Source organism: Procambarus clarkii, chromosome 60, assembly GCF_040958095.1.
Source record: "Procambarus clarkii isolate CNS0578487 chromosome 60, FALCON_Pclarkii_2.0, whole genome shotgun sequence".
Lineage (NCBI taxonomy): Eukaryota > Metazoa > Arthropoda > Malacostraca > Decapoda > Cambaridae > Procambarus > Procambarus clarkii.
The window spans coordinates 8,600,393-8,624,657 of NC_091209.1; the positions used below are offsets into that span (position 1 = coordinate 8,600,393).

Below are 24,265 nucleotides of genomic sequence, written 5' to 3' on the forward strand. Positions count from 1 at the left end.
TGTGGACTTACCTGTCGCAGGAGCGGGGCAAGTAGCACGGACTATGGTGAGCCCGTTGTGGACTTACCTGGCGCAGGAGCGGGGCAAGTAGCACGGGCTATGGTGAGCCCGTTGTGGACTTACCTGGCGCAGGAGCGGGGTAAGTAGCACGGGCTATGGTGAGCCCGTAGTGGACTTACCTGGCGCAGGAGCGGGGCAAGTAGCACGGGCTATGGTGAGCCCGTAGTGGACTTACCTGGCGCAGGAGCGGGGCAAGTAGCACGGGCTATGGTGAGCCCGTAGTGGACTTACCTGGCGCAGGAGCGGGGCAAGTAGCACGGGCTATGGTGAGCCCGTAGTGGACTTGCCTGGCGCAGGAGCGGGGCTGTGACTGATGTACTGGGCCAAGCCATTACGACTATACAGCACCTGGAAGGGTTCAAGATAAGTGTTTCGGATGGGACGGAGGGAAGGAATGTTGCCCAACTACTTGGACGGTCGGGGATTGAACGCCGACCTGCATGAAGCGAGACTGTTGTTCTAGCGTCCAGCCTAAGTGACTTACATACAGTACAAGCTTACAGTGTGTGTACTACCTACAACAGATACATTGGGATACCTGGCTATGATGTTCAGCAACATGTCGTGCCATATTAAGCCCGTGGATACTTCTTGAACATTTGTGTATACACACACAAATCACAATAGCATGGTATATCAAATGATTAACGCGCGTCTGGGATCATCCTCTACTAGAGTTCGAACCCTCATCACGACCCTTGTGAATTTATTCATTCGTGAGATGAATAAATGTGAAGAGTTATGCAGGAAGTGTTTAGATGTGGTGAGATGTGCTGCAAGAGATGATGGCATCTCACCCCCACAGTCGCTGTGGTCAGAGACGCGCGATGTGTTTCAAGTCTTTCCTCTCAAGTCCAGACATCTTCGTCTGTTATTTTCTCACTATAGCACAATAGTGAGCCCGTAGAATAGACCCAGCATAGATGCAGGAATCTGAGTTTAAAATTCAAGTTTCTATAATTTATAGTTATAGAGGAAGTTTCTCGCAACTACAAGCGATCACACATTGTCCTTAACTAAACTTATCTCAGTAAATCAGGTCAAACACGTGGAGTTCCTTGGTGCAGACGAGGTCTTGCACCACGGACGGTAACCTCGCGTCTCCCCCACGCTGGCTGGGGTTATATAGCCTAGTGACTCCACCTGACCATCATTCCTACTTATACAGTAAACCTTGACACTCAGTCGGAACACTTTTCAGTAAAGATGGCGAGTGATAAACAGGGCAACAAGTCCAAGTTGATGCAGGGGCTTGTGTTAGTGGGACTGTTTGTGCCGTGTATTGTGGTGGTGGTGGTGGTGCAGCCCTTCCACCAGCCCGGCCTGGGGCTGGTGGCCCTCAGTGTACTCCTCTACTTCCTCGTGATCGTCGCCTGGGTCATTGTCAGGAGCTGTGTGGGAAGATGCAGAGTGGAGAGTGACCTGGAACGACAGGTAAGCCAGGGAACACCACACTAACCACAGGGAACACCACACTAACCCCAGGGAACACCACACTAACCCCAGGGAACACCACACTAACCCCAGGGAACACCACACTAACCCCAGGGAACACTAAGAGAACACCACACTAACCCCAGGGAACACCACACTAACCCCAGGGAACACTAAGAGAACACAACACTAACCCCAGGGAACACTAAGTGAACACCACACTAACCCCAGGAACACTAAGTGAACACCACACTAACCCCAGGGAACACCACACTAACCCCAGGGAACACTGAGTGAACACCACACTAACCCCAGGGAACACTAAGTGAACACCACACTAACCCCAGGGAACACTAAGTGAACACCACACTAACCCCAGGGAACACTAAGTGAACACCACACTAACCCCAGGGAACACGACACTAACCCCAGGGAACACGACACTAACCCCAGGGAACACTAAGAGAACACCACACTAACCCCAGGGAACACCACACTAACCCCAGGGAACACTAAGTGAACACCACACTAACCCCAGGGAACACGACACTAACCCCAGGGAACACTAAGTGAACACCACACTAACCCCAGGGAACACTGAGTGAACACGACACTAACCCCAGGGAACACCACACTAACCCCAGGGAACACCACACTAACCCCAGGAAACACTGAGTGAACACCACACTAACCCCAGGGAACACTAAGTGAACACCACACTAACCCCAGGGAACACTAAGTGAACACCACACTAACCCCAGGGAACACTGAGTGAACACCACACTAACCCCAGGGAACACTAAGTGAACACCACACTAACCCCAGGGAACACTAAGTGAACACCACACTAACCCCAGGGAACACGACACTAACCCCAGGGAACACTAAGTGAACACGACACTAACCCCAGGGAACACCACATTAACTTCACAGTTGGGGTAAGAATTTTGTCGGCTGTTATTTTCAAGGTGTTGGTAACAGGCAGACTTGGGATACTTTTTTTTTTAATTTTGGGTAATAGGCCTTTCAGAAACAGTTATTAGTAAGATAGCTAGAACATTATCGATAGAGATGTCTCTAAAGTATTATATTTCTTATCTATTTTGTTCACATTCAATTACATAGTGATGTAGAATATGAGACATTTTGTTGACAGTTTACATTTGTTCAGATCTACTTTGGTTTACATTTGTTCAGGTCTACCTTATTTATATTTGTGATCAGATCAACCTTAGGGAGTGGTACAGACTCCATTTATTATTAGCATCTTTATTGACAAAATTAATTACAATTTTGCCTAATCTGAGGATTTCAATTAAATCTTATTAAAGTGAGGATAATGCTGGTATTCACTGTCACGCAGGACAGAGGGTCATACACAAGACAATAGGTCTAAACTGTAGGCTGAAAAACATATATATCATGGTTACAATCACTGTTTTCATGCATGAATATGTAAATACAACTTTCTACTGTGCACTGCCACACAAGGGCAGGGATGGGTTCATAAGTGATGCAGCTTAGAAGTAATATAAATAAAATTGTTTTTCTTTCTCTAAAATGGACAAGCAAATTTTGGATAAATTGTTAGGATGTCGTCCAGAACACCTGAGGCAATGAAATAGTTACACAGTTGGTGGTACAATAGGCCAGGAGGTCTAAAGTCCTTTACGGTTTCGCATTCAACAATATAGTGTTCTAGTGAATGCATTGGAGGTTTATCGCAGAGTTTACAATCTGAGTATTCTGGTAGTGGCTCAGCCTCACTAACCTGCCAGATGTGTCTATAGCCAAGGCGAATTACAGCAATGACTACATCACATTGCCTGGTCCGGTTACTGTGCTGACCATACAAATACCTATTATTACAAAAGTTATCATAGCTTTTAATACTGCAGCTTTCAGGTCTCTGGGCATTTCTTAGTCCTTCTAAATCTGAATTAATTTCTTTAATTTATATGTTTCTAATAATTGCATTAGATAGTCCAAAGTCATAATCAATGTTTTCTTTCCTGCAAGCCTCATTGGCCAATTGATCTACGAAGTCATGTTTTCCAACTCCAACATGGGATGGGATCCACACAAATTCTATACAAGAGTTATTATCATTGGCAAAAATTCCGTTCCATTTAGTGTTACAAGCTACTTCCGACGTACATTGTGATGGGTTATTTAAGGACTGCAGAGCACTTTTAGTCACAGAAAATAACTCCACCACCATTGAGCTTAAGGTACTCAGTGGCTAGATGAATACCCAATAGCTCAGTCTGTGTCGTGCCTGCACAGTTGTTCAGTCTCTGTGTACTAGACATGATCACTTCATTCCCTTTATACACTGCACATGCACAACCTGTTCTACCAGTGAGTAACTGCACAGAGCCATCAGTGAAGGCATAGGATTCAGTCGGTTTGAGATTTTGAAGATGACTGTCAATAGCTTCTAATGTTATATATCTCATAGTTTCAGTGTTATATATTTGTTTTACACTGATGGGTGTATAATGCAAAGAGACCTGCACATCTTTCTCCATTTCATGTCTAAACTTGAGCTTGATCGTTAATTATAATTGTTGGTAATCAGAATAATGCACATTACCTACGTAAGACTAATCTCTATGTAATGATCTGGGGCTCAGCTCATTGGTTCTCCCTTCTCCCCTCTTTTCCCTCTCCTTCTCCCCTCCTTTCCTTCTCCCTCTCCCCTCCTTCCTTCTCCCCTCCCCTTGGCCGTCATTCGTCTCCTCTTCCTCCCCCCCCCTTGTCGCCCATTTGTCAGGGTCAAGAGGTTGACCTGAGGGTGGGGTGGTCTTGGATACCTTGGCTTCTCCCACTCAATTCCCCACTCAGATGTTCCCCTCTCCATCCCCTCTCATCCCCTCTCTTCCCCTCTCACCGGCCTCTTCCCCATACGAGGCAGAGTCAAATGTCCCTACTCGCTATCTTAGAGGAGACAGGCTTGAACATAATTTATCAGTTTTGTAAACATTGCTTGCAGGTGCCTGGGCTCCATAGACGCGCCTTGTCCCCCTTCTCTTTAGAGAAGGGGAGAGCTGACTCAATCTTCAGGAATTCATGTAGCTTTCCACGACAGATCAGTGAAGGTGATTGGCCTGAGATAAGGGCCAAGTCCTTATTGGCCCTAGAGAGCCAGACCTCAGGCCTACGTGTTAAATGGTTGGCCATTGCCAAAATAATGGGTGGAGCCCTGGGGCTGTATTAGATGGTGGGAGGAGTAATCCTTCCCAGCAATAAGTTGGAAAAACTAAATTTCATCAGTGTGTCTTGGGAGTGTATTAGGAACAGGGCCGCAAGCCCGTATCCTCGGGGCTGAGGGCAGCCATCAACATCTTGGCCGTAGTGCGGGTATTTAAGGTATAGTAGCACTTGAGTTCGTGCCCTCAATAAATATCCATTGTGCCTCTGGGGAAATAGAATAAGTGATGTGTTCAAATTGTCTTAATTTACATGTTTCATAAAATAAATTGTATAGCTTGTCCAGTGGTATTCACTTAACTCCCCTTTGATATACTTTGCTACTTTGTCATTTTTAGGTGTTGTATTGGAAGCCCCCATGTTCTCCTACTATTAATAGATACTAAAGTTGCCCTTGGATTCAAATAAGTAACGTAAATTACACAAACTAATTTTCCAAAATTTATTTCTGGTAGTCATATTACCCGGAGTCCCATGGTTACTGATTCCTTGCCTTCCTGGGGGATCGGTGCTCGACACATTCAGGTATGGTTGGTCGGGAAGGTGGTGGCAGTGTAAATGTGTTTTGTTGTTTTTTTTAACTAATAACCCTTGTCCTTGGTGTATCTTCCTCATTTAATATTCCTCTTACATACGTGGCAGTCCAGTGAGGGGTCATACTGGACTGTAACAGTGTTAAGCTGGGGTATTGAGTGAAGAGAGACAGAGATGTACAACAGAGAGCGTATATTACGATCACGAGAGATAACAAGATAACAGGATTAATACTGGGGAACATTGGGTTATTACAATAGAGGCCGCGGTTATTACCACAGGGAAAGCGGTCATTACAATGCAACCCGTTCTCGCAAATTTAATAAGTCAATATTGACTTATTAAATATGTGCATAGGTGACATACTTAACATAATAGATACCCTTAAAAAGATTCATAGAAAACACCGACCTTACCTAACCTTGTTAGTATCTTAAGATAAGCATCTTATTGCTTCGTAATTACAATTATTACCTAACCTATAATAGGTATAGGTTAAGTAATAATTGTAATTACGAAGCAATAAGATGCTTATCTTAAGATACTAACAAGGTTAGGTAAGGTCGGTGTTTTCTATGAATCTTTTTAAGGGTATCTATTATGTTTAGTATATCACCTATGCACGTAGTTAATAAGTCAATATTGACTTTACGAATTTGCGAGAACGGGTTGTACAATGGTAGCAGCGGTGTTTCAATAATTTCTTGACGATTATTGAAGCCTCACGCGCCTGTCCGTTCGGTTATGCTATGTGGTGAGGGTGCAGCCGGGGCCCATGAGATAGAGTCGACGGTAATCCTATGTGGTGCGATTCGCATAGAGTAGGCGATTCTAGGGTCGTGAGGGGCTGGAAAGTTTAATTATATACAGTAAGCGTATGCGCTAAGCAGGCAGTTTAGCGTGGAGGCCGCCTTGGGTAGTTGGAAAGGGTATTATTTTTCTCGACCCTCTGCAACTACGGACAAGGGTGCTGCGTGGTGGTTTTCGCAGCAACAATTCTAGGTGTCGAATTGTCGGGGCGGGGAAGTATTAGGACGCTAATTATTATCCCCGAGGGCGTGTTAGGCGACCCAATCGCTAGATTTTTACGGTACAGCCATGAAGGTACCAAGAGTTCACTGAGGGATGGCCTAGTAGATTCTCTAGCAACGGAATTACGGTGGTGTCGGACAGTTAGATCCGTCGGTTGTTCCGCTATCTAGTCTAACCGTTGACCGCGAAGGACAGGATTATTTGGTACTGTCGGCATCTAGGTGGATGTGGTTACCTAGGCTTGGAGAAGCGACAGGGCGGGCCGGGACGGGACGGTTATAGGTTAAATCGAGATTTCCTTAAGTACTAAATTAAGTTCCCTGTATATTAAGTTCCCTTTCAGGTTAAGTATCCCTTCGGTAGTTAAGTGTTCCCCCTTGGTTACCTAATTCTCATATATAAGTGTTATTATCTTTCTAAGTATTTGTTTTACATGTTTAAGTCTGGATTTTGTTTTCGTATTGTGCAGTATTAATTCTTTGAGGGAATTACTAAAAGGTGAGTGGTTTACTGTGTTCAAGTGAAGTGCGGTGCATTAAGTGAAGTCAGTGAAAGAATTGAAATCAGTGAAATCGTGGAAAATTTTTGTGATGACATTTTTCAAAGTCGCTTGGAAAATCTCAATTTCGGAATAAATTCTAGTTTTGTGCCGGGCCATACGATCATCGGGTCGTCAGGGTTAATTCAAGTGTGCGATTAAAGTGATCCGAGTGCGAACTTTGAGAGACCAAAAGTCGAATTTTGGTCATTTAAGCGAATTAGCGTTGGGACTCTGAATTTTCTAGCGGTTTTACTCAGCGCCCAGTGTGACAGCGCCCAGTAATTTTTTGCGCTCAACCAAGTGTCTAAGTGTCTCGCGAGTGGTATATTTAGTTCAAGTGTTAAGCGAACTACACGTCGGTATTTAATTTATAATTTTGAGAAAAGAAATACTTGGTTAATTAAGAATTAGTGCGGAGACAACTTTCTGAGGATTAGGCTTCGTGACAGTGAGCGCACTTTCAATTGTTGTATACTTACCAACGTGTCCAAGTGGTTAGCGAGTGTTATAGTCCGTTAAAGTAACAAGTCAACTACGCGCCAGTATTTAAATTATAATTTTGGAAAATTAATTACTAATTTTTACTTAAGGTTCAGCGCGACTCTGTAGCTGTGAGCGTCGCAGTTATCAGTGTATATTTCTCAGTATTCTACAACACGACCGGCGGTGACCAAGTGTATGTTATGTAAACATCGAGTTCATACAGTAACGTAAATAATTAATTTAACATTAATTTGGTTTAACTAATAATGCTTATAATTATATCCGAGCGCCGTTGTTAGCGTCGGGCGTTACGGAATTAAAAATAATTGTTGAAGATATAAACATCGCGCCAGTGTTAAATTAACGATAACGTCATTCATTCCTAGTGCGCCTAAGATTTTCAAGAAAAATTTAAGAAATTCAGTTAACGTAAAGTGTTGTATTTATTGTGCGCTGGTAAACTAGACTGATTATTTTCGACAAATAAAAACAGAGTTGAAACTAAATTATTTACAGTAAATTCAGTGTAATTCCTTTCAGGTATATATTAATTGTATAAATTCAATATATCTGGTTCAAGAATTCGGTAATTATCAATTTTCTAAGATTTATATTGGATTTGCATTTACAGACAAGAAAGTCGTACTATAATTCTATTTATATTTGCGTTACTAGTCATCTTCGAGTGTCTAATAAATATGGTGGAAATTAATTACATTTTTTCAAGTTTATTCTAGTAGTTTGATCGATTGACAATTAACGTAACCTTTGTATGTAGATTATAAGTGCGCATATATAGTTTGTTCAACATCGTATACAGTGTTTTGTTTCACAAGTGATGATTAGTAGTCGATGCCGGCTGCGTATTTCCATCTGTCCGCATATAAATTTTACGAATGAGAGAAGAGGATAATATGACTAAAGAAATTAATTCATTGGCGTAGCGTAGTCAGCGAGACTGACGCCGACAGCTGTCATCGCCTTGTCAACGGGCGACGGTTCTCACTGGGGCTCAAGAAATCGATTAGGAAGGGTGGCGATATATGGTACTTCCGGTTTGGTCACACGGAACATTTTTACCAAGGATTGAGGTTAGGAAACATTTTGTGGTTTGCTAGAAGTTATTGATGAAACCAAATGGTGTGTTAAAATTTTACCCTGATCCGACGACGGGTCTTGAAGTTACGTCTTGGGGTGAAAATGGTTTTTATCAATGAATGGACAATGTATGCAGACGCACCCTCCCCAGTACCCCATCCTTACCCAAGCACCCCTCCCTGCCTACAACCCCCAACCTCAAACCCTCCCTACCTACAACCCCATTTCCCAACCTTACCTCCAGGCCAACCCACATCCACCCCAATCCCTGGCAGACCCATACCAACCCAACCCCTTGTCGACGCGTTATTGGAATTGTGGAAAACTACATTTCCCTCGCAACTCCCACCCTTACAACCCCCTGTTTACAACCCCCCTCCACAACCCACCCCCGGCCTGCCTTCACCCTCCCACCTATCCCCCCAACCCCTCCTGTTACCCACCCTACCCCCTCCATTAATCCTACACCTTGCTCCTCACCTCCCCTCCACCCCTCTTCCCCCCCTACCCCCATTCCTAGTGTCGCCTCTACAGAAGTTGCTGGGGAATGTAGCCAGCGGGCTTCTGGGACGCGTAAAATTGGTGATGAAATTTGTTGGAAGTGTCATGGCCGAGGCCATTACCGGTATGTGTGCACGAGCACACGGGTCAAGGGTGACCCAGAACAGGTCAGCACGTTGGCTGGCAGACCTACGTTTGAGATGACGGTTGAAGGTGTGAGATTGACAGTTTTTGTGGACACCGGAAGTCAAGCAACTCTCATTAAAAAGTCAGCCTTCAGCACACTTAAAGAGACACGCCTTAAGCGTTGTGGGAAGCATTTAACAGCAGTGAATGGTCAACATATTAATATCTTGGGCCAGGCCACTCTCAATTTTGAAGTAGGTAAGGAAGAAGCTTACCCACACACTTGCACGATTGTCGAAAATCTTGCATTCCCTGGTCAGATTTTGTTGGGAATGGATTTTCTGGGACGAGTTAACTTTTCTTTGTCGGCTCAAGAGGGAGCAAGGAAGTGCAGATTGAAGTTGGGCCAGGTAGTTTATCCCATTAAAATGGTAGATCATCCTCCAGTAATTGCTTCCATTAGTAAGAAACAGAAGTACAACATTCACTACCCTAAGTTGTTTTTTAAGTCTCTTCCAGACACAGATAAGAAATCATGTGGGTTACATGCCTTGGTGAAACAGTGTTGCCCACCACATTCAGTTAAATTCATTAAAGTATCAGTGGGACGTCACATTGCACCAGGTACCACCCTTCAGGTGGCTGGGAGATGTGACAGGTTGTTGATCCCTCATCATTTGATCACAGTGCTTGATAAAGGTGCCCTTATTCCAGTTGTCAATCTCTCGCAACCTATCGTTTCAGGGCAGGTGATAGGGTGTCTCAGGCTACACTTGTAGAAAATACAGGAATTTTTCAGTATCAAAGCCAGGAAATGCCAGCCACCACAGCACAATGTAGTGCATTTAATGTTACAGAAAGTAGTACACAGGGAAAACACAAGACCGAGACAGGGAAAAATAGTAATACGCAGGAAGTTGATAAGTTAATCTCGGCTCTGGATTTGCAACATGTGCAACAGTCAGATAGGAAACTTTTGAGAGGGATTTTACGTAAATTCCCTAGACTGTTTGCAACAGAAGACGATCAGATCGGGCTTCTGGATAGGATCGAGCATGTTATTCCTACAGGTGACCATCCTCCTATTTACACCCGTCAATGGAGACTTCCGGAACGGGCGAAGGAAGTAATTAGGGATGAGTGTCAGAAAATGTTGGGACAGGATGTGATAGAGCCCAGTACGTCACCATGGTTGTCGCCAGTGGTGTTGGTACGTAAACCGGATGGTAGTTATAAGTTTTGTGTTGACTACCGAAAGATAAACGAAATTACTAAAGGTGATGTGTATCCTTTGCCACGGATACAAGAAATAATAGATCAGTTTGGGGCAGCCAAATACTTTTCCACTCTGGATGCGAAATCTGCGTATTGGGCCATCCCAGTTGCTGAGAAAGATAGAGAAAAGACCGCCTTCTCTGATGGGGTTCATACTTATCAATTCAAGCGGATGCCTTTCGGGTTAAAGACAGCGCCTTCATCATTTCAGAGGGCAATTAATTATATCCCCAGTCCAGTCTTGGGGAGGCACTCGTTAGCGTACCTGGATGATGTGGTTATCTACTCCAGGACGTTTGATGAGCACTTACGAGATTTGACTGAGACGTTGGCATTGTTAGATAAGGCGGGGTTCAAACTTAACGTGAGTAAGTGCACTCTGGCATCTCAGAAGTTTAAGTTTCTGGGATTCCAGGTGAGCACAGACGGTATCCGACCTGACCCCGACTCCTGTCGTGCCATTGCTGACATGCCTACACCTAAGACAGCAAAGGATGTTCGAAGGCTTCTGGGGGCAGCCGGATATTTCCGTCGCCACATTGAGGGTTTTGCAAGTACATCAGCACCGTTAACTGAGCTCACTAAGAAAAATGTTAAATTCGTTTGGAAACCTGAGCATGATGACGCTTATGCAAAATTAAAAAGTCAACTCATTACCACCCCAGTCTTGGCAGTACCGGATTTTGATAAGGAGTGGGAAGTACACACTGACGCCAGTGGCATAGCTATTGGTGGGTGCTTAATGCAACGTGATAATGACAATCTTCCTCACCCAGTTGCATATTTCAGCAGGAAGGTTAAGGGTCCGGAGGTCCGCTATTCTGCAACGGATAGGGAGGCTTTGGCTGTGGTAGAAAGTGTCAGGTACTTTGAACCGTATCTTTTCCAACGTCACTTTGTCATTTATACAGATCACAGGGCTTTGACTCATATTTTTAAGAAAAGAACTAAGTGCCCTCGCATGTCACGTTGGTCTCATGAACTAGCTGCTCACTCATTCCAAATACTTTACAAGCCTGGACCATCACATGTTGTACCAGATACTTTGAGTAGAAACATTGCTACGATTAACGTAAATCTTAATATTGAAAATATTTCCAGTGAGAAAATGCGAGAATTCCAGATGAACAAACCAAGGTGGAAGGAAATTATTGAACTTTTGGAGGGAGGAAAATATCCGTCGAAGAAACGTAATTTAGCAATTCATGATTTTGAAATGAAGGATGGGGTCTTATTTTATGTAAAGGGACAGCAGGATCGTGCAGTTTTTCAGTTGGTTATCCCAGAGGTGTTGAAGAAGTCGGCGTTGAAACTCGCACATTCGTCTAAGATTGCAGGTCATCCGGGGATTTTTAAAACTCACATGAAAGCCAAGTCACTCTTTTTCTTCCCCGGTATGTTAACAGAGGTCATTAACTTCGTTAAGTCCTGTGGTCACTGTCAAAGGAGGAAAGGTACCCTTAAGGTACAAGCTCCATTGCAAGAATTCCCCGAAATTTTGGAACCTTTACATCGGGTGGGGGCTGATCTGATTGATCTGCATCACAGTCATTCAGGAAACCGTTACGTATTGGTGTTGGTAGACCACCTGTCCAGGTACACCACACTGATTGCATTGCCTCAGAAGGATTCACGAACTGTTGCAAAGGCGTTCTTAGATAGGTTCGTCACTGTATTTGGTCCCCCTAAAGTGTTAGTTTCTGACCGAGGTCAGGAATTTAATGGGAATATTTTTAGAGAAGTATGTAAAATATTAGAAACCACTTCAGCATTCACTACGGCTTATCACCCTCAGGCTAACGGCATGACAGAACGGACGAACCGGTCAGTTAAAGAGATGCTTGCAATTCTTGCAGAGCATGATGCAAATTCGTGGGACGAACAACTCTCCTATGTCCAGTTGGCTCTGAACACTGCCATCCATCGATCCATTAACACCCAACCCCTTTTGCTGTTCACAGGGCATTCATGTAATTTCCCGTCAGGTCTGCTTAACAGACATAATATTGTATATGGGGAAGATTACCCATCAGAAGTTTTAAATAAGATGAAAAATGCATGGAGAATTGCAGCCAGGGCTTCCAAGACAGCACGAGAGCGCTATGCTCAGCATTATGACAAGAAGGTACGACCTCTTGAGTTGAAAGTCGGGAGTCTTGTGTTGAGAGTTAATGAGGCGGCTCCTGCCAATCAGAGTAGGAAACTTGCTCCTAGATAGCGGGGCCCTTACCGGGTAATTGAAAGAAAAGGTCCGGTTAATTTTGTTATTAAAGGTATTTTTGAAGACCAAGTTGAGAGAACGATTCACATTAATAAGTTAAAATCTTATCACGCGAGGGAGGAACTAGAGCTGCCTTCAGCAAGTCTAATTCCTGACCTGTCTAATGATCCAAGTGCTGAGTCAGATGATGAGGATGACCTTCTGTCAGATCTCATCAGTAGTCAAGTTCAATCTTGTCACCCCATGGTAACAAGGTCGCGAGCTGTACAGTAAATTGTTAATGATCTCCCCTAGTCAGGTTTAGTAATTTCATAATAATTATCCTGTAGAGGCACTGGTGTGTATTTACTGATGTACATGGCTCAGGTAGCATACTTGCCTTGCTCTGGGGTTTCCATCTACCTATACCTCAGAGTAATATCCATGCTTCCGCCATTTGTTGTTGTCTGTCTTTCTCAGGTCTGATGGTACACCAGTTCCAGCCTCCCAGTCACACGTGAACCAAGGATCGAGATCAGCAGGTCTGGGGATGACCCACCTGGCTGATAAGATCGGGGTCTGAGGCACGTTACATAAAGTCCTCCCCCTTGTACCCGGTAACTCGTCAATTGGTTATCCGGAAGGGGTGACTGGCGTACAGTCACCCGGCCGACACCTCACGTCACTAACGAGGTTGTCCCAGTCCAGCCAGGCTGTCTTCACGGAGCAGAGTCCAGTCACCATCACAACCGTGGGCTAGCTGTCTCAAGGTCACCAACCAAGCCCACCAGCCGCGTAGTCAAGACTGCGGGAAAACCGGAAGTGGAAGACGAGTGGTCTACGAAGAAGAACGCTAATTGCAAGGACTTGTCGGCTCTATCAAAACCTGCGGTTGCGTCGTCTGTGGAAACCAAGATGCAACGCGGTGGTCTCAGGTACGAACAGCACTACCCCTACAGAGTGCTTGCGGAATCGCCAGATGAGGTTGTTACGAACCCGGATCCAGCGTCCGAGCACGGAGTAGTAACGACCGCGCCATCTGTGGGTCAGCTCCCGAAAACCCCTGTCAAACGACGACGACACCTGGTGAGGATGCCGTGTATCAGCTACGAGGGCCAGTTTCCAGTCCCGTTCAGCACTCTACACCGCCGCCCCTGACCTCTGGTGAGGTGGTGCTCCGACGATAGCGCCATTTATGGACTGGATACGTCAGGTGTTTGTACCCGAGCCCGTAAGTGAGGTGTTTTAGTGTCCCGGTTATTGATGACGTGTCTGCTTACAGAGCCGACCTGGGACTACTGTGATGGGAGTCGAGTCAGTCTACCCGAGGCAGCCAGTCTCCATACCTTGAACCTTGCTGCAGCTGTTGTGAAGTCGCCCCCCCCCCCCCCCCCCCGGAAGAACACTGTGGTGTGTTAGCCTGCCAGTGGAGTGGCAGTAAAAGGATTTACCCGGGACCGACTGTTGGAGACGATCATCCACTGGGGTACTGAAGACAGGAGAGTGATTTGTGGTGTCACACGAGGCTCCTGTCTAGGGCGTTCCCCTTTTATCGTTCGTCGAGTGGCCGTACCAGCCTTGTTGGCTCAGAACCTGCCAGCAGACCAGCTGGACGTGTGGTTGACGGCCTCCACGGCGGTGCCCCCAGTGGACCTGTGTTTTGGCTGACCTGTGGCCAGGGTAGGCTCAACTTCTTTGGAGAATTCGTTGTGAGGCCACGAAGAAAGCACCGAGGACTCGGCACCGAGAGTTATGGCACCAGCGTCTTCAGCAGAAGACATCAATTGTGGATTAATCCCCTTGTAAAGTGTTAATACCCCTCCCCCTTGTGCACTCTTTTATTTTATATATTTAATCGGTGATGGTAATAATTATAATATTAAGTTCTTATCTTTCTTTCCCTACTCCCTTTAAGTTACTTGCGTCACGGATCTCATCCCTTGATAGCCACTACTGGCTTGGGAACGGATATATATATCTTCCTCTAGCAACACCAGAGTAAGGACCCCGTTGCGTCCCGAGAGGGCCGTAACATAATTGGCATCCCCAGCGGGATCCGTCCCCTTGTTAAGTATGTTTGACAGGGGTGGTAAAGTGGAGTAATCCCTGTATATAATTCCCGCTGTGTGACGATTGTGACGTTATACGTCCTGTGCAGTGCTCAAGAGTGACTAAGTACAATAGGGTGCAGTGCGGTGCTCGCCGTGATTAAGCGATTAAGTGCAATATTGAGTAGTGCGGTGCTCAGTGATTCAGTGCAATATTGTAGAGCGAAGTGTTCGCTGTGATTCGGTGCAATATTGAGTAGGGCGGTGTTCAGTGATTCAGTGCAATATTGTAGAGCGAAGTGTTCGCTGTGATTCGGTGCAATATTGAGTAGTGCGGTGCTCAGTGATTCAGTGCAATATTGTAGAGCGAAGTGTTCGCTGTGATTCGGTGCAATATTGGGTAGTGCGGTGCCCGAAGCAATTACGTGCAATATTGGCAAGTGCAGTGTTTGGTGCGATAAAGTGCAATATTGTCGTAGAACAGTGCTCGGTGCATTAAGTGCTAAAGTGTAAGCGGTGTGTCAAGTGCTAGTGTCTAGTTAAGTGTTCCATCTGTGACAATGGCAGAAAAAGCTACCATCGATGATTTGGACGATGTTCAGGCTTTTCTGAACAGAGAGGACTGTCTTGCCAGATTAAAGTATCTGAGCAAACCGGAACTTATACTAGTGAGCGCCTACCTCGAGATCAAGATCCGTGCCACTGATTCCCGTGTGGAAATATTGTCCAAGGTTCACCGGCACTTGAAGGCAGAAGAGAAACGGGAAGGCGAGACTCCTAGTACGAAGGAAGGTGAGGAAATAGCTTCCATGGAAAAGGAAGATAAAGGCAGTGACATTGACAGTGATACAGGTGAGCTGAATATAAGCTTGCTAACTGTCAAAATGCGTGCCTTGGAAATTAATCGAGAAATAGAGTGGAAGAAATTAGAAATGGAAAGAGAAAGACAAGATAAAGAATTGGCGATGAGGCGTTTAGAATTAGAACGAGAACGAGAGAGAGAAGAACGAGAAAGAGAAGAGAGACGAGAGAGAGAAGAACGAGAAAGAGAGAGAGAAGAACGAGAAAGAGAAGAAAAAGAAAGACAGAGACAACATGAACTAGAAGTATTACGATTAGGCGCTGGACAGAGACAAACTGGAGTAAGCGGTTTCGATCCGGTAAGGAATATCAAAATGGTCCCCAAATTCAACGAGAGAGAAGTTTCGAAGTTCTTCGCAGCCTTCGAGAAAGTCGCTGCCTCTTTGGAGTGGCCAAGGGAGAATTGGGCCATCATGATACAGTCAGTCTTGACTGGGAAGGCCCAAATTGCCTACTCTACGTTATCCCTTGACGACTCCGGCGATTACGATATGGTGAAGAAAGTGGTGCTCATGGCGTACCAATTGGTACCTGAGGCATATAGGCAAAAGTTCAGAAACCTGAAGAAGACCTCAGAGCACATTTTCACCGAATTCGCCACCATCAAGGAGCGACTTTTTCAAGAATGGTGTGCCTCTCGGAAGGTGGAGACCAAGGAAGACCTCGAGCAGCTAATTCTGCTCGAGGACTTCAAGGATTGTTTGTCTGTAGACCTGAAGACGTACTTAGAGGAACAGCAGGTAGAGACCTTGAGTGCAGCAGCCACCATGGCTGAAGAGTACATCCTGACTCATAGGCCGTCTGCTAAGTACGTCCCAAGGAATTACCAGCGCCGGTTCGACATACCTCATGATGAAGAGGAAAGACCCGTCCCACAAAGTGCTAAGAAGACGCCCCCAAGTAGCCCCCGAAGAACAAGTCCAAGCAGTCCGAAACACCGGAGCCCGAGGAGGAATATGGTGTGCTGGACTTGTGGGCAGAAAGGGCATATAGCTGCTAGGTGCCGAGGCAGAAGAGGTGGCAGCGCACGTAGGGAGGTGATGATGATGAGCTGTGTTACACCACCAGCAGGAAGCCAGTCGACGACGACGCGGGAAGGACCACGTTTGTTTTCCCCTCACACTTCAGGCGGGTATGTATCGAGTGATCATACTGGTACATCAGTTGTAGTGCTCAGAGATAGTGGAGCAGCCCAGTCCCTGATCGTGAAGAGCTCGTTACCCGAGGGAGTAAGTGTGGATGGGAGACCAGAGGTTATCCTGGTTGGGTTTCCGAGAACGCAGTATATCGCCCCCTTAGTGCCAGTACATCTCGACTCGCCTTATTTCAGCGGCACATGTGCGTTGGCAGTAGTCGATACCCTCCCTGTGGCTGGGATTGACGTGGTACTAGCCAACGACTTGGTGACAGATTGGAGCATCAATTTTCCCAAGGTTGTGGACGAGTCTACCAAAACAGCAAGGTCGGAGGTGACAACAGGCAATGGTAATGTCCAGGTAGAGACAGACCCGGATTTGAACATGTCTAATTTGTCCTCTCACCCGCAGATCGACAGTAATCTAGCAGTATCTCCTGATTCTTCTCTCGCCAAGAAGCATGAGGTTGCGATGGCAGAAGTACCTGAGCTAGAAGAGAGGCCTTGTGTGCAGGCACCCACGGATACCAACGAGTCTGGAGCGAAGGCGGATGTGTGCTTGCAGTATGGCAAGTTACAGCGTGTATTGAATCAGCCAGAGATTCCCCAGACGTCAGAGGTATGTGAAGTGTGTTCAAAAGGACTAGTGCCCTCTTCGGTCCAAGCCAGGCTAGTGGATGTTGCCGGCTATGGACATTACAGGCTCAGGACGCTTATTCCTCAGGTAACCAAATGTTTCTTAGCGATATTTTGTTTTGTTCTCTTATGTGTTCTCAGTGTTCTCAGTAAGGACCGGTGGACGACCCGACAGATGATGGCTCCCTTGAACATTGCGAAGTGGTCCCAGGGATTGGAGATTTGTACTGCAAGTGTTGCAGTTGAAGAAGGGACCTGGAAGGTAATGGTAGATACAGGAGGTACGCGATACGATAATATGAGTGACTGTTTCCGACAGGTTGACACCCCCCGCGTGATTGCTGAGCCTCAATACAGCGTTATGCGGAACGTTGGTCAACCTGACGGTGGCAGAGCGAATGCCGTCTTCGGTGTGCAAGCAGCCCTGTTGGAACTAGGTGTGAGCTTAGTAGAGGAGTCTGCTGTAAGTACTGTTTTACCCGCTGTCGCTGTCACTCTGAATTATCAGACCCCTGTATTCCAGGTGCCCGACTCCCTGAAGGACCACTGGACCGGTACTAGAAATACCGTCTGGGATCAGCCATCATCGGTGCCACGACGCAGGGAAGTGTCGAGACGCCCCAGATCGTGTCTACACCGATCCTTCCTTGAGACATGTGAGATGACGCCCCTGCTTGACATCGCAGTGGAGACGTGGAAGGTTATGCCAGACAGGACATCGCCTTCAATCTTCAAGTTCCCGTTGTGCCGGAATTGCCCAGTAGGACAGTTCTGTGGACGAGACAGCCTCGCCATTCCAGATTATAAAGCATGTGTGTCCATTTGGAGTTGTGTCGCCGTACTAATTTGGTTTGTGTCTCTTTTTATAGAACCCCAAACCAAATTCTTTTTGGTGGGGAGGTGTTACGAACCCGGATCCAGCGTCCGAGCACGGAGTAGTAACGACCGCGCCATCTGTGGGTCAGCTCCCGAAAACCCCCGCCAAACGACGACGACACCTGGTGAGGATGCCGTGTATCAGCTACGAGGGCCAGTTTCCAGTCCCGTTCAGCACTCTACACCGCCGCTCCTGACCTCTGGTGAGGTGGTGCTCCGACGATAGCGCCATCTACGGACTGGATACGTCAGGTGTTTGTACCCGAGCCCGTAAGTGAGGTGTTTTAGTGTCCCGGTTATTGATGACGTGTCTGCTTACAGAGCCGACCTGGGACTACTGTGATGGGAATCGAGTCAGTCTACCCGAGGCAGCCAGTCTCCATACCTTGAACCTTGCTGCAGCTGTTGTGAAGTCGCCCCCCCCCCCGGAAGAACACTGTGGTGTGTTAGCCTGCCAGTGGAGTGGCAGTAAAAGGATTTACCCCGGGACCGACTGTTGGAGACGATCATCCACTGGGGTACTGAAGACAGGAGAGTGATTTGTGGTGTCACACGAGGCTCCTGTCTAGGGCGTTCCCCTTTTATCGTTCGTGGAGTGGCCGTACCAGCCTTGTTGGCTCAGAACCTGCCAGCAGACCAGCTGGACGTGTGGTTGACGGCCTCCACGGCGGTGCCCCCAGTGGACCTGTGTTTTGGCTGACCTGTGGCCAGGGTAGGCTCAACTTCTTTGGAGAATTCGTTGTGAGGCCACGAAGAAAGCACCGAGGACTCGGCACCGAGAGTTATGGCACCAGCGTCTTCAGCAGAAGACATCGATTGTGGATTAATCCCCTTGTAAAGTGTTAATACCCCTCCCCCTTGTGCACTCTTTTATTTTATATATTTAATCGGTGATGGTAATAATTATAATATTAAGTTCTTATCTTTCTTTCCCTACTCCCTTTAAGTTACTTGCGTCACGGATCTCATCCCTTGATAGCCACTACTGGCTTGGGAACGGATATATATATCTTCCTCTAACAACACCAGAGTAAGGACCCCGTTGCGTCCCGAGAGGGCCGTAACAGAGGTACAATCCTGTACCTCGGCCCAAGTTCAGCTACACGAGGGGTTGCACGGAAGGTGTACCGGCCCAGTAGTACCGGGATGACAAGTAAACGCCGGTAGATGACGTCGCCCAGGAGCTGAGGCAGGGCCCACCTGTCCTGTCACCATGCCATCCTCTTCAACGCCACTCGAACCTCACTACCAACGCGAGACATCGTGATACGTCGAAGTTGTGCTCTACTTTGGCAGCCATGGTTAACAACAATCCATCAAGACTGTTTGGGGAGCGATAAGAAGAGGTGAACCCGGTTCCTGTTAGGGGGGTCCACCTGAGCTGACAGCCGCCAGCTGTCAGCTGTCACTCAAGTCAGGTGCGGTTAGTACCAGACCCCCTGTACTGTCCGTAGTTGGCCGGGGCCGGAAATGGAACTTCCAGACGACCAGGATCTTCAAGCAACATGAGGTAGTCGCCGGAATCTACAGCAACGAAATGTCAACAGGAACGAACGAGAGAAAATATTTATAGAAAAGTTTCATATAAAAATGAACGCTATTAATATAGTAAACTGTGGTAACTCGGAACAGTTCAACTTTTAATTTTCCATCTGATAGTAAGCACCTATACACCTTCGGAAAGTTCTCTGGAACAGTATTAAATGTTGAAAACTAGAACTAGTGAAATCGAGAAATAAATCTAGAAAGTGAACATTAGAAAATGACCCTGTCTCTAGATAAGTTGTATGAGTGAACTGGTTTGAGAACCACCTAGTAGGGTCTCTAGAAACGTTGATCAGTGGGAAACCTTATCTAGATTTTTCTAGATCCTAGATACTGATAGTTATACATATATTTTTTTTTATTTTTTTGTGGTTTACTGAACAATAAGGGTGTGATACAGTCTGACAAATGTGTTCACCCGCTGTTGTTGTGGACTTGAATATGAACTCTGGGATATTAGGAGTTGAGGAACTTTTTGAGGCATCCAGAGTGTTGTTGTTGGTTAAGGGACATGTCTGTGGACATTGATTTTTTTTAATAATAAAAATATTTCTGTATCTTTTCTTTAGATTTTAAGATTGGGATGCGCTGTGGTGGACAGTTGCCACAGGGGTGGAGTGGAACACTAGGTCCCTGAGAGGTAGTGTTCTTCTATGTTGATATAATTTTATAATTTTGTTAATTTTTTAATGACATTGATTTTTTTTTATTTAATGTTTTGTGTGATGTGTTTGATCTTTATTCCAGGTGGAATACTGGGATAGCTGAAGGCTATCAGCTGATTTTAGCTAGTTAGTAATTGTTAGGTTGGGATTTCTCCAGTTATCTGTTACTATATCAAGACAGGTATAGGATATTTTGTCTTCCAGGTAGTTGGAAGGGTATGGGGCTGCATCCAAGTGGACAGCCAGGATTATAGGGACGGTCTCTGTCCTTATAGTTTATGTATTATTACTGTTGTGTTGATAGGTATAAATACATGCTGGGGCACACCTTTTGGGTGTGCCGTTATTGTTGTTGGAGTATTGGATGGAATTAGTTAGGATTAGATAATTTCTTTTGTTTTGAGGCATTGGTTGAAAATAGTGTTGGGTTCAAAATGTTGTTTTTGGAGTTAATGGTTAAGGTAGGGCAGGATTTCTGGATAAGAAAAGTATGTGTAACTTGCTTTACACACAAATTTCTTAATTTCCGAGGAGGGGGAGTTGTAATGATCTGGGGCTCAGCTCATTGGTTCTCCCTTCTCCCCTCTTTTCCCTCTCCTTCTCCCCTCCTTTCCTTCTCCCTCTCCCCTCCTTCCTTCTCCCCTCCCCTTGGCCGTCATTCGTCTCCTCTTCCTCCCCCCCCCTTGTCGCCCATTTGTCAGGGTCAAGAGGTTGACCTGAGGGTGGGGTGGTCTTGGATACCTTGGCTTCTCCCACTCAATTCCCCACTCAGATGTTCCCCTCTCCATCCCCTCTCATCCCCTCTCTTCCCCTCTCACCGGCCTCTTCCCCATACGAGGCAGAGTCAAATGTCCCTACTCGCTATCTTAGAGGAGACAGGCTTGAACATAATTTATCAGTTTTGTAAACATTGCTCGCAGGTGCCTGGGCTCCATAGACGCGCCTTGTCCCCCTTCTCTTTAGCTGGGGAGAGCTGACTCAATCTTCAGGAATTCATGTAGCTTTCCACGACAGATCAGTGAAGGTGATTGGCCTGAGATAAGGGCCAAGTCCTTATTGGCCCTAGAGAGCCAGACCTCAGGCCTACGTGTTAAATGGTTGGCCATTGCCAAAATAATGGGTGGAGCCCTGGGGCTGTATTAGATGGTGGGAGGAGTAATCCTTCCCAGCAATAAGTTGGAAAAACTAAATTTCATCAGAGTGTCTTGGGAGTGTATTAGGAACAGGGCCGCAAGCCCGTATCCTCGGGGCTGAGGGCAGCCATCAACATCTTGGCCGTAGTGCGGGTATTTAAGGTATAGTAGCACTTGAGTTCGTGCCCTCAATAAATATCCATTGTGCCTCTGGGGAAATAGAATAGGTGATGTGTTCAAATTGTCTTAATTTACATGTTTCATAAAATAAATTGTATAGCTTGTCCAGTGGTATTCACTTAACTCCCCTTTGATATACTTTGCTACTTTGTCATTTTTAGGTGTTGTATTGGAAGCCCCCATGTTCTCCTACTATTAATAGATACTAAAGTTGCCCTTGGATTCAAATAAGTAACGTAAATTACACAAACTAATTTTCCAAAATTTATTTCTGGTAGTCATATTACCCGGAGTCCCATGGTTACTGATTCCTTGCCTTCCTGGGGGATCGGTGCTCGACACATTCAGGTATGGTTGGTCGGGAAGGTGGTGGCAGTGTAAATGTGTTTTGTTGTTGTTTTTTTAACTAATAACCCTTGTCCTTGGTGTATCTTCCTCATTTAATATTCCTCTTACATACGGGGCAGTCCAGTGAGGGGTCATACTGGACTGTAACAGTGTTAAGCTGGGGTATTGAGTGAAGAGAGACAGAGATGTACAACAGAGAGCGTATATTACGATCACGAGAGATAACAAGATAACAGGATTAATACTGGGGAACATTGGGTTATTACAATAGAGGCCGCGGTTATTACGACAGGGAAAGCGGTCATTACATCTAGCATGCAGCTAATCGTGGAATCTCACCTCCAAAATAACATGAAACTTAAAAAGATACAGATATTTCCAACGAGCCTCATCCGAAAATGAAGAAAGGGTGAAAGAGCTGGACTAGCACGTAGCTAGGAATGAGGGGAGACATGATAGAGACGTATAAAGTAGTCAGGAGTATTGACAGAGCGGAGAAATAACAACTGTTCACAATGCATACCAAGAGAACATAAAAGCTCGGGTTGATGCTTGAGACACAGATAAGCTATGCAGAAGTTAAATTAAAATCTTGTAAAATTTATAGGAAAATTTAACAAAATCAATGAACAGTTAATTAATTATAAGGACGGAGTGAAAAGAACGGTGCCCAACCACTTTGACCATTGGGGATCGAACACCGACCTAGCAAGAATCAATCCCGTGTCTCTCCCGACAAGTCCAAGTACTTGTGAACAGTAAGACTTCATAATTCTCCACTCGACTCCATTCATAATTTCACAAAACAAACCATTTAGGCCGGGAGTCACGGCACTAACACGGGCGGCGTCACAAACACATGAGCGCCAAACATGTGTGAGTATCGTGCGCGCGTATATTCGCGCAACACTTTCTAAGTCAACTGAGAAACTTTTTCCTGTAAATTCTCTCTCTACCGAGCCTTATATTTGTATATTAACCAGATTATCTTGTCCACAGAGCGAGTCGTCAGCTGGGCCGGAGCAGGTCCCAGGAGCCCCGGAGGTGGCCAAGACTCCCAGCTACGTCCTGAGCCCAGCCCCAGCCGACCATCTCAGCCGCCCACCTCCATACGAAGAGTCGTCAGCTGGGCCGGAGCAGGTCCCAGGAGCCCCGGAGGTGGCCAAGACTCCCAGCTACGTCCTGAGCTCAGCCCCAGCCGACCATCTCAGCCGCCCACCTCCATACGAAGAGTCGTCAGCTGGGCCGGAGCAGGTCCCAGGAGCCCCGGAAGTGGCCAAGTCTCCCAGCAACGTCCTGAGCCCAGCCCCAGCCGACCATCTCAGCCGCCCACCTCCATACGAAACTCTCCACGCAGAGTCGGCAGCTGGGCCGGAGCAGGTCCCAGGAGCCCCGGAAGTGGCCAAGTCTCTCAGCAACGTCCTGAGCCCAGCCCCAGCCGACCATCTCAGCCGCCCACCTCCATACGAAACTCTCCACGCAGGGTCGTCAGCTCCTGACGGGGCGACGGTAGCCTCAGAGTCTTGTGAGAGGCAGTGTGGGGGGAGGTGTGAGAGGCAGTGTGGGGGGAGGTGTGAGAGGCAGTGTGGGGGGAGGTGTGAGAGGCAGTGTGGGGGGAGGTGTGAGAGGCAGTGTGGGGAGAGGTGTGAGAGGCAGTGTGGGGAGAGGTGTGAGAGGTCCCTCCCAGTGGGAGGTACACCTCACCACCCGACCCTGACCCCCGAAACTTTTTCTTTTTTTTTATCTTTATTTAAGCAAATACAATATAAAATACATTTACATAAGCTTTACATGGCAATTAAACATTACAATTCTCAGTGAACAAGTGTTTCAGTAGTATAGAACAAGATCTTTAAAAAAAAAAAAAAAAAAAAAAAAAAAAACTGAATGTTATACTTATTTACCTATAAACGATTTACAAAAATTGGAGAATAAATTTACATTAAAATACAGGGGAAATTATTATATATATTTTATATAATTCTCAGTAAACAAATTTCCCATATCATCAGCGAGCATGAGCCGTAAACCCCAGATGTTATACCTGATCCTGCCTCGCAAGAACTTCAATATTTTGTCTACTGAGTAACCTTCCAGCCTGCCTATCCACACACAAAAAATGTAATCAGAAAGTAACATAATTATTGTATTCCTAATTTTCTTGCATTTTATGTCAATATGAAACATTAAAAACTTCATTAACTCCACTCTAATACTTGGTCCATGTTACCTATCGTTCGTTACGGCTCGTGACCCTACAACAGCCAAGCCTTAATTATGTCTAGGGATACTACAGCTGTTCTCTTAGAGCGGGTCACCAGTGTAACCCCACGATTGATAC

General features: G+C 46.0%; 1 protein-coding gene across 1 annotated transcript; it reads left to right on the forward strand.

Annotated features, from left to right (window-relative positions):
* The first annotated feature begins 1,019 nt into the window (after positions 1 to 1,019).
* LOC123766919 (uncharacterized) lies at positions 1,020 to 23,952 on the forward strand. The gene is made up of 4 exons (XM_069307268.1): positions 1,020 to 1,494; positions 13,780 to 17,022; positions 22,924 to 23,471; positions 23,937 to 23,952. Exons 2-4 carry the CDS (start codon positions 15,106 to 15,108, stop codon positions 23,950 to 23,952), a joined length of 2,481 nt encoding a protein of 826 aa, XP_069163369.1. The 5' UTR covers positions 1,020 to 1,494; positions 13,780 to 15,105.
* Positions 23,953 to 24,265: the final 313 nt, after the last annotated feature.

Bases quoted from the DNA above. Each gene is read 5' to 3' on its own strand.
- LOC123766919 (XM_069307268.1), top strand. From the start codon at position 15,106: ATGGCAGAAAAAGCTACCATCGATGATTTGGACGATGTTCAGGCTTTT. The intron at 17,023-22,923 runs GTACCTGAGCTA...TCTTGTCCACAG, and splicing joins ATGAGGTTGCGATGGCAGAA to AGCGAGTCGTCAGCTGGGCC.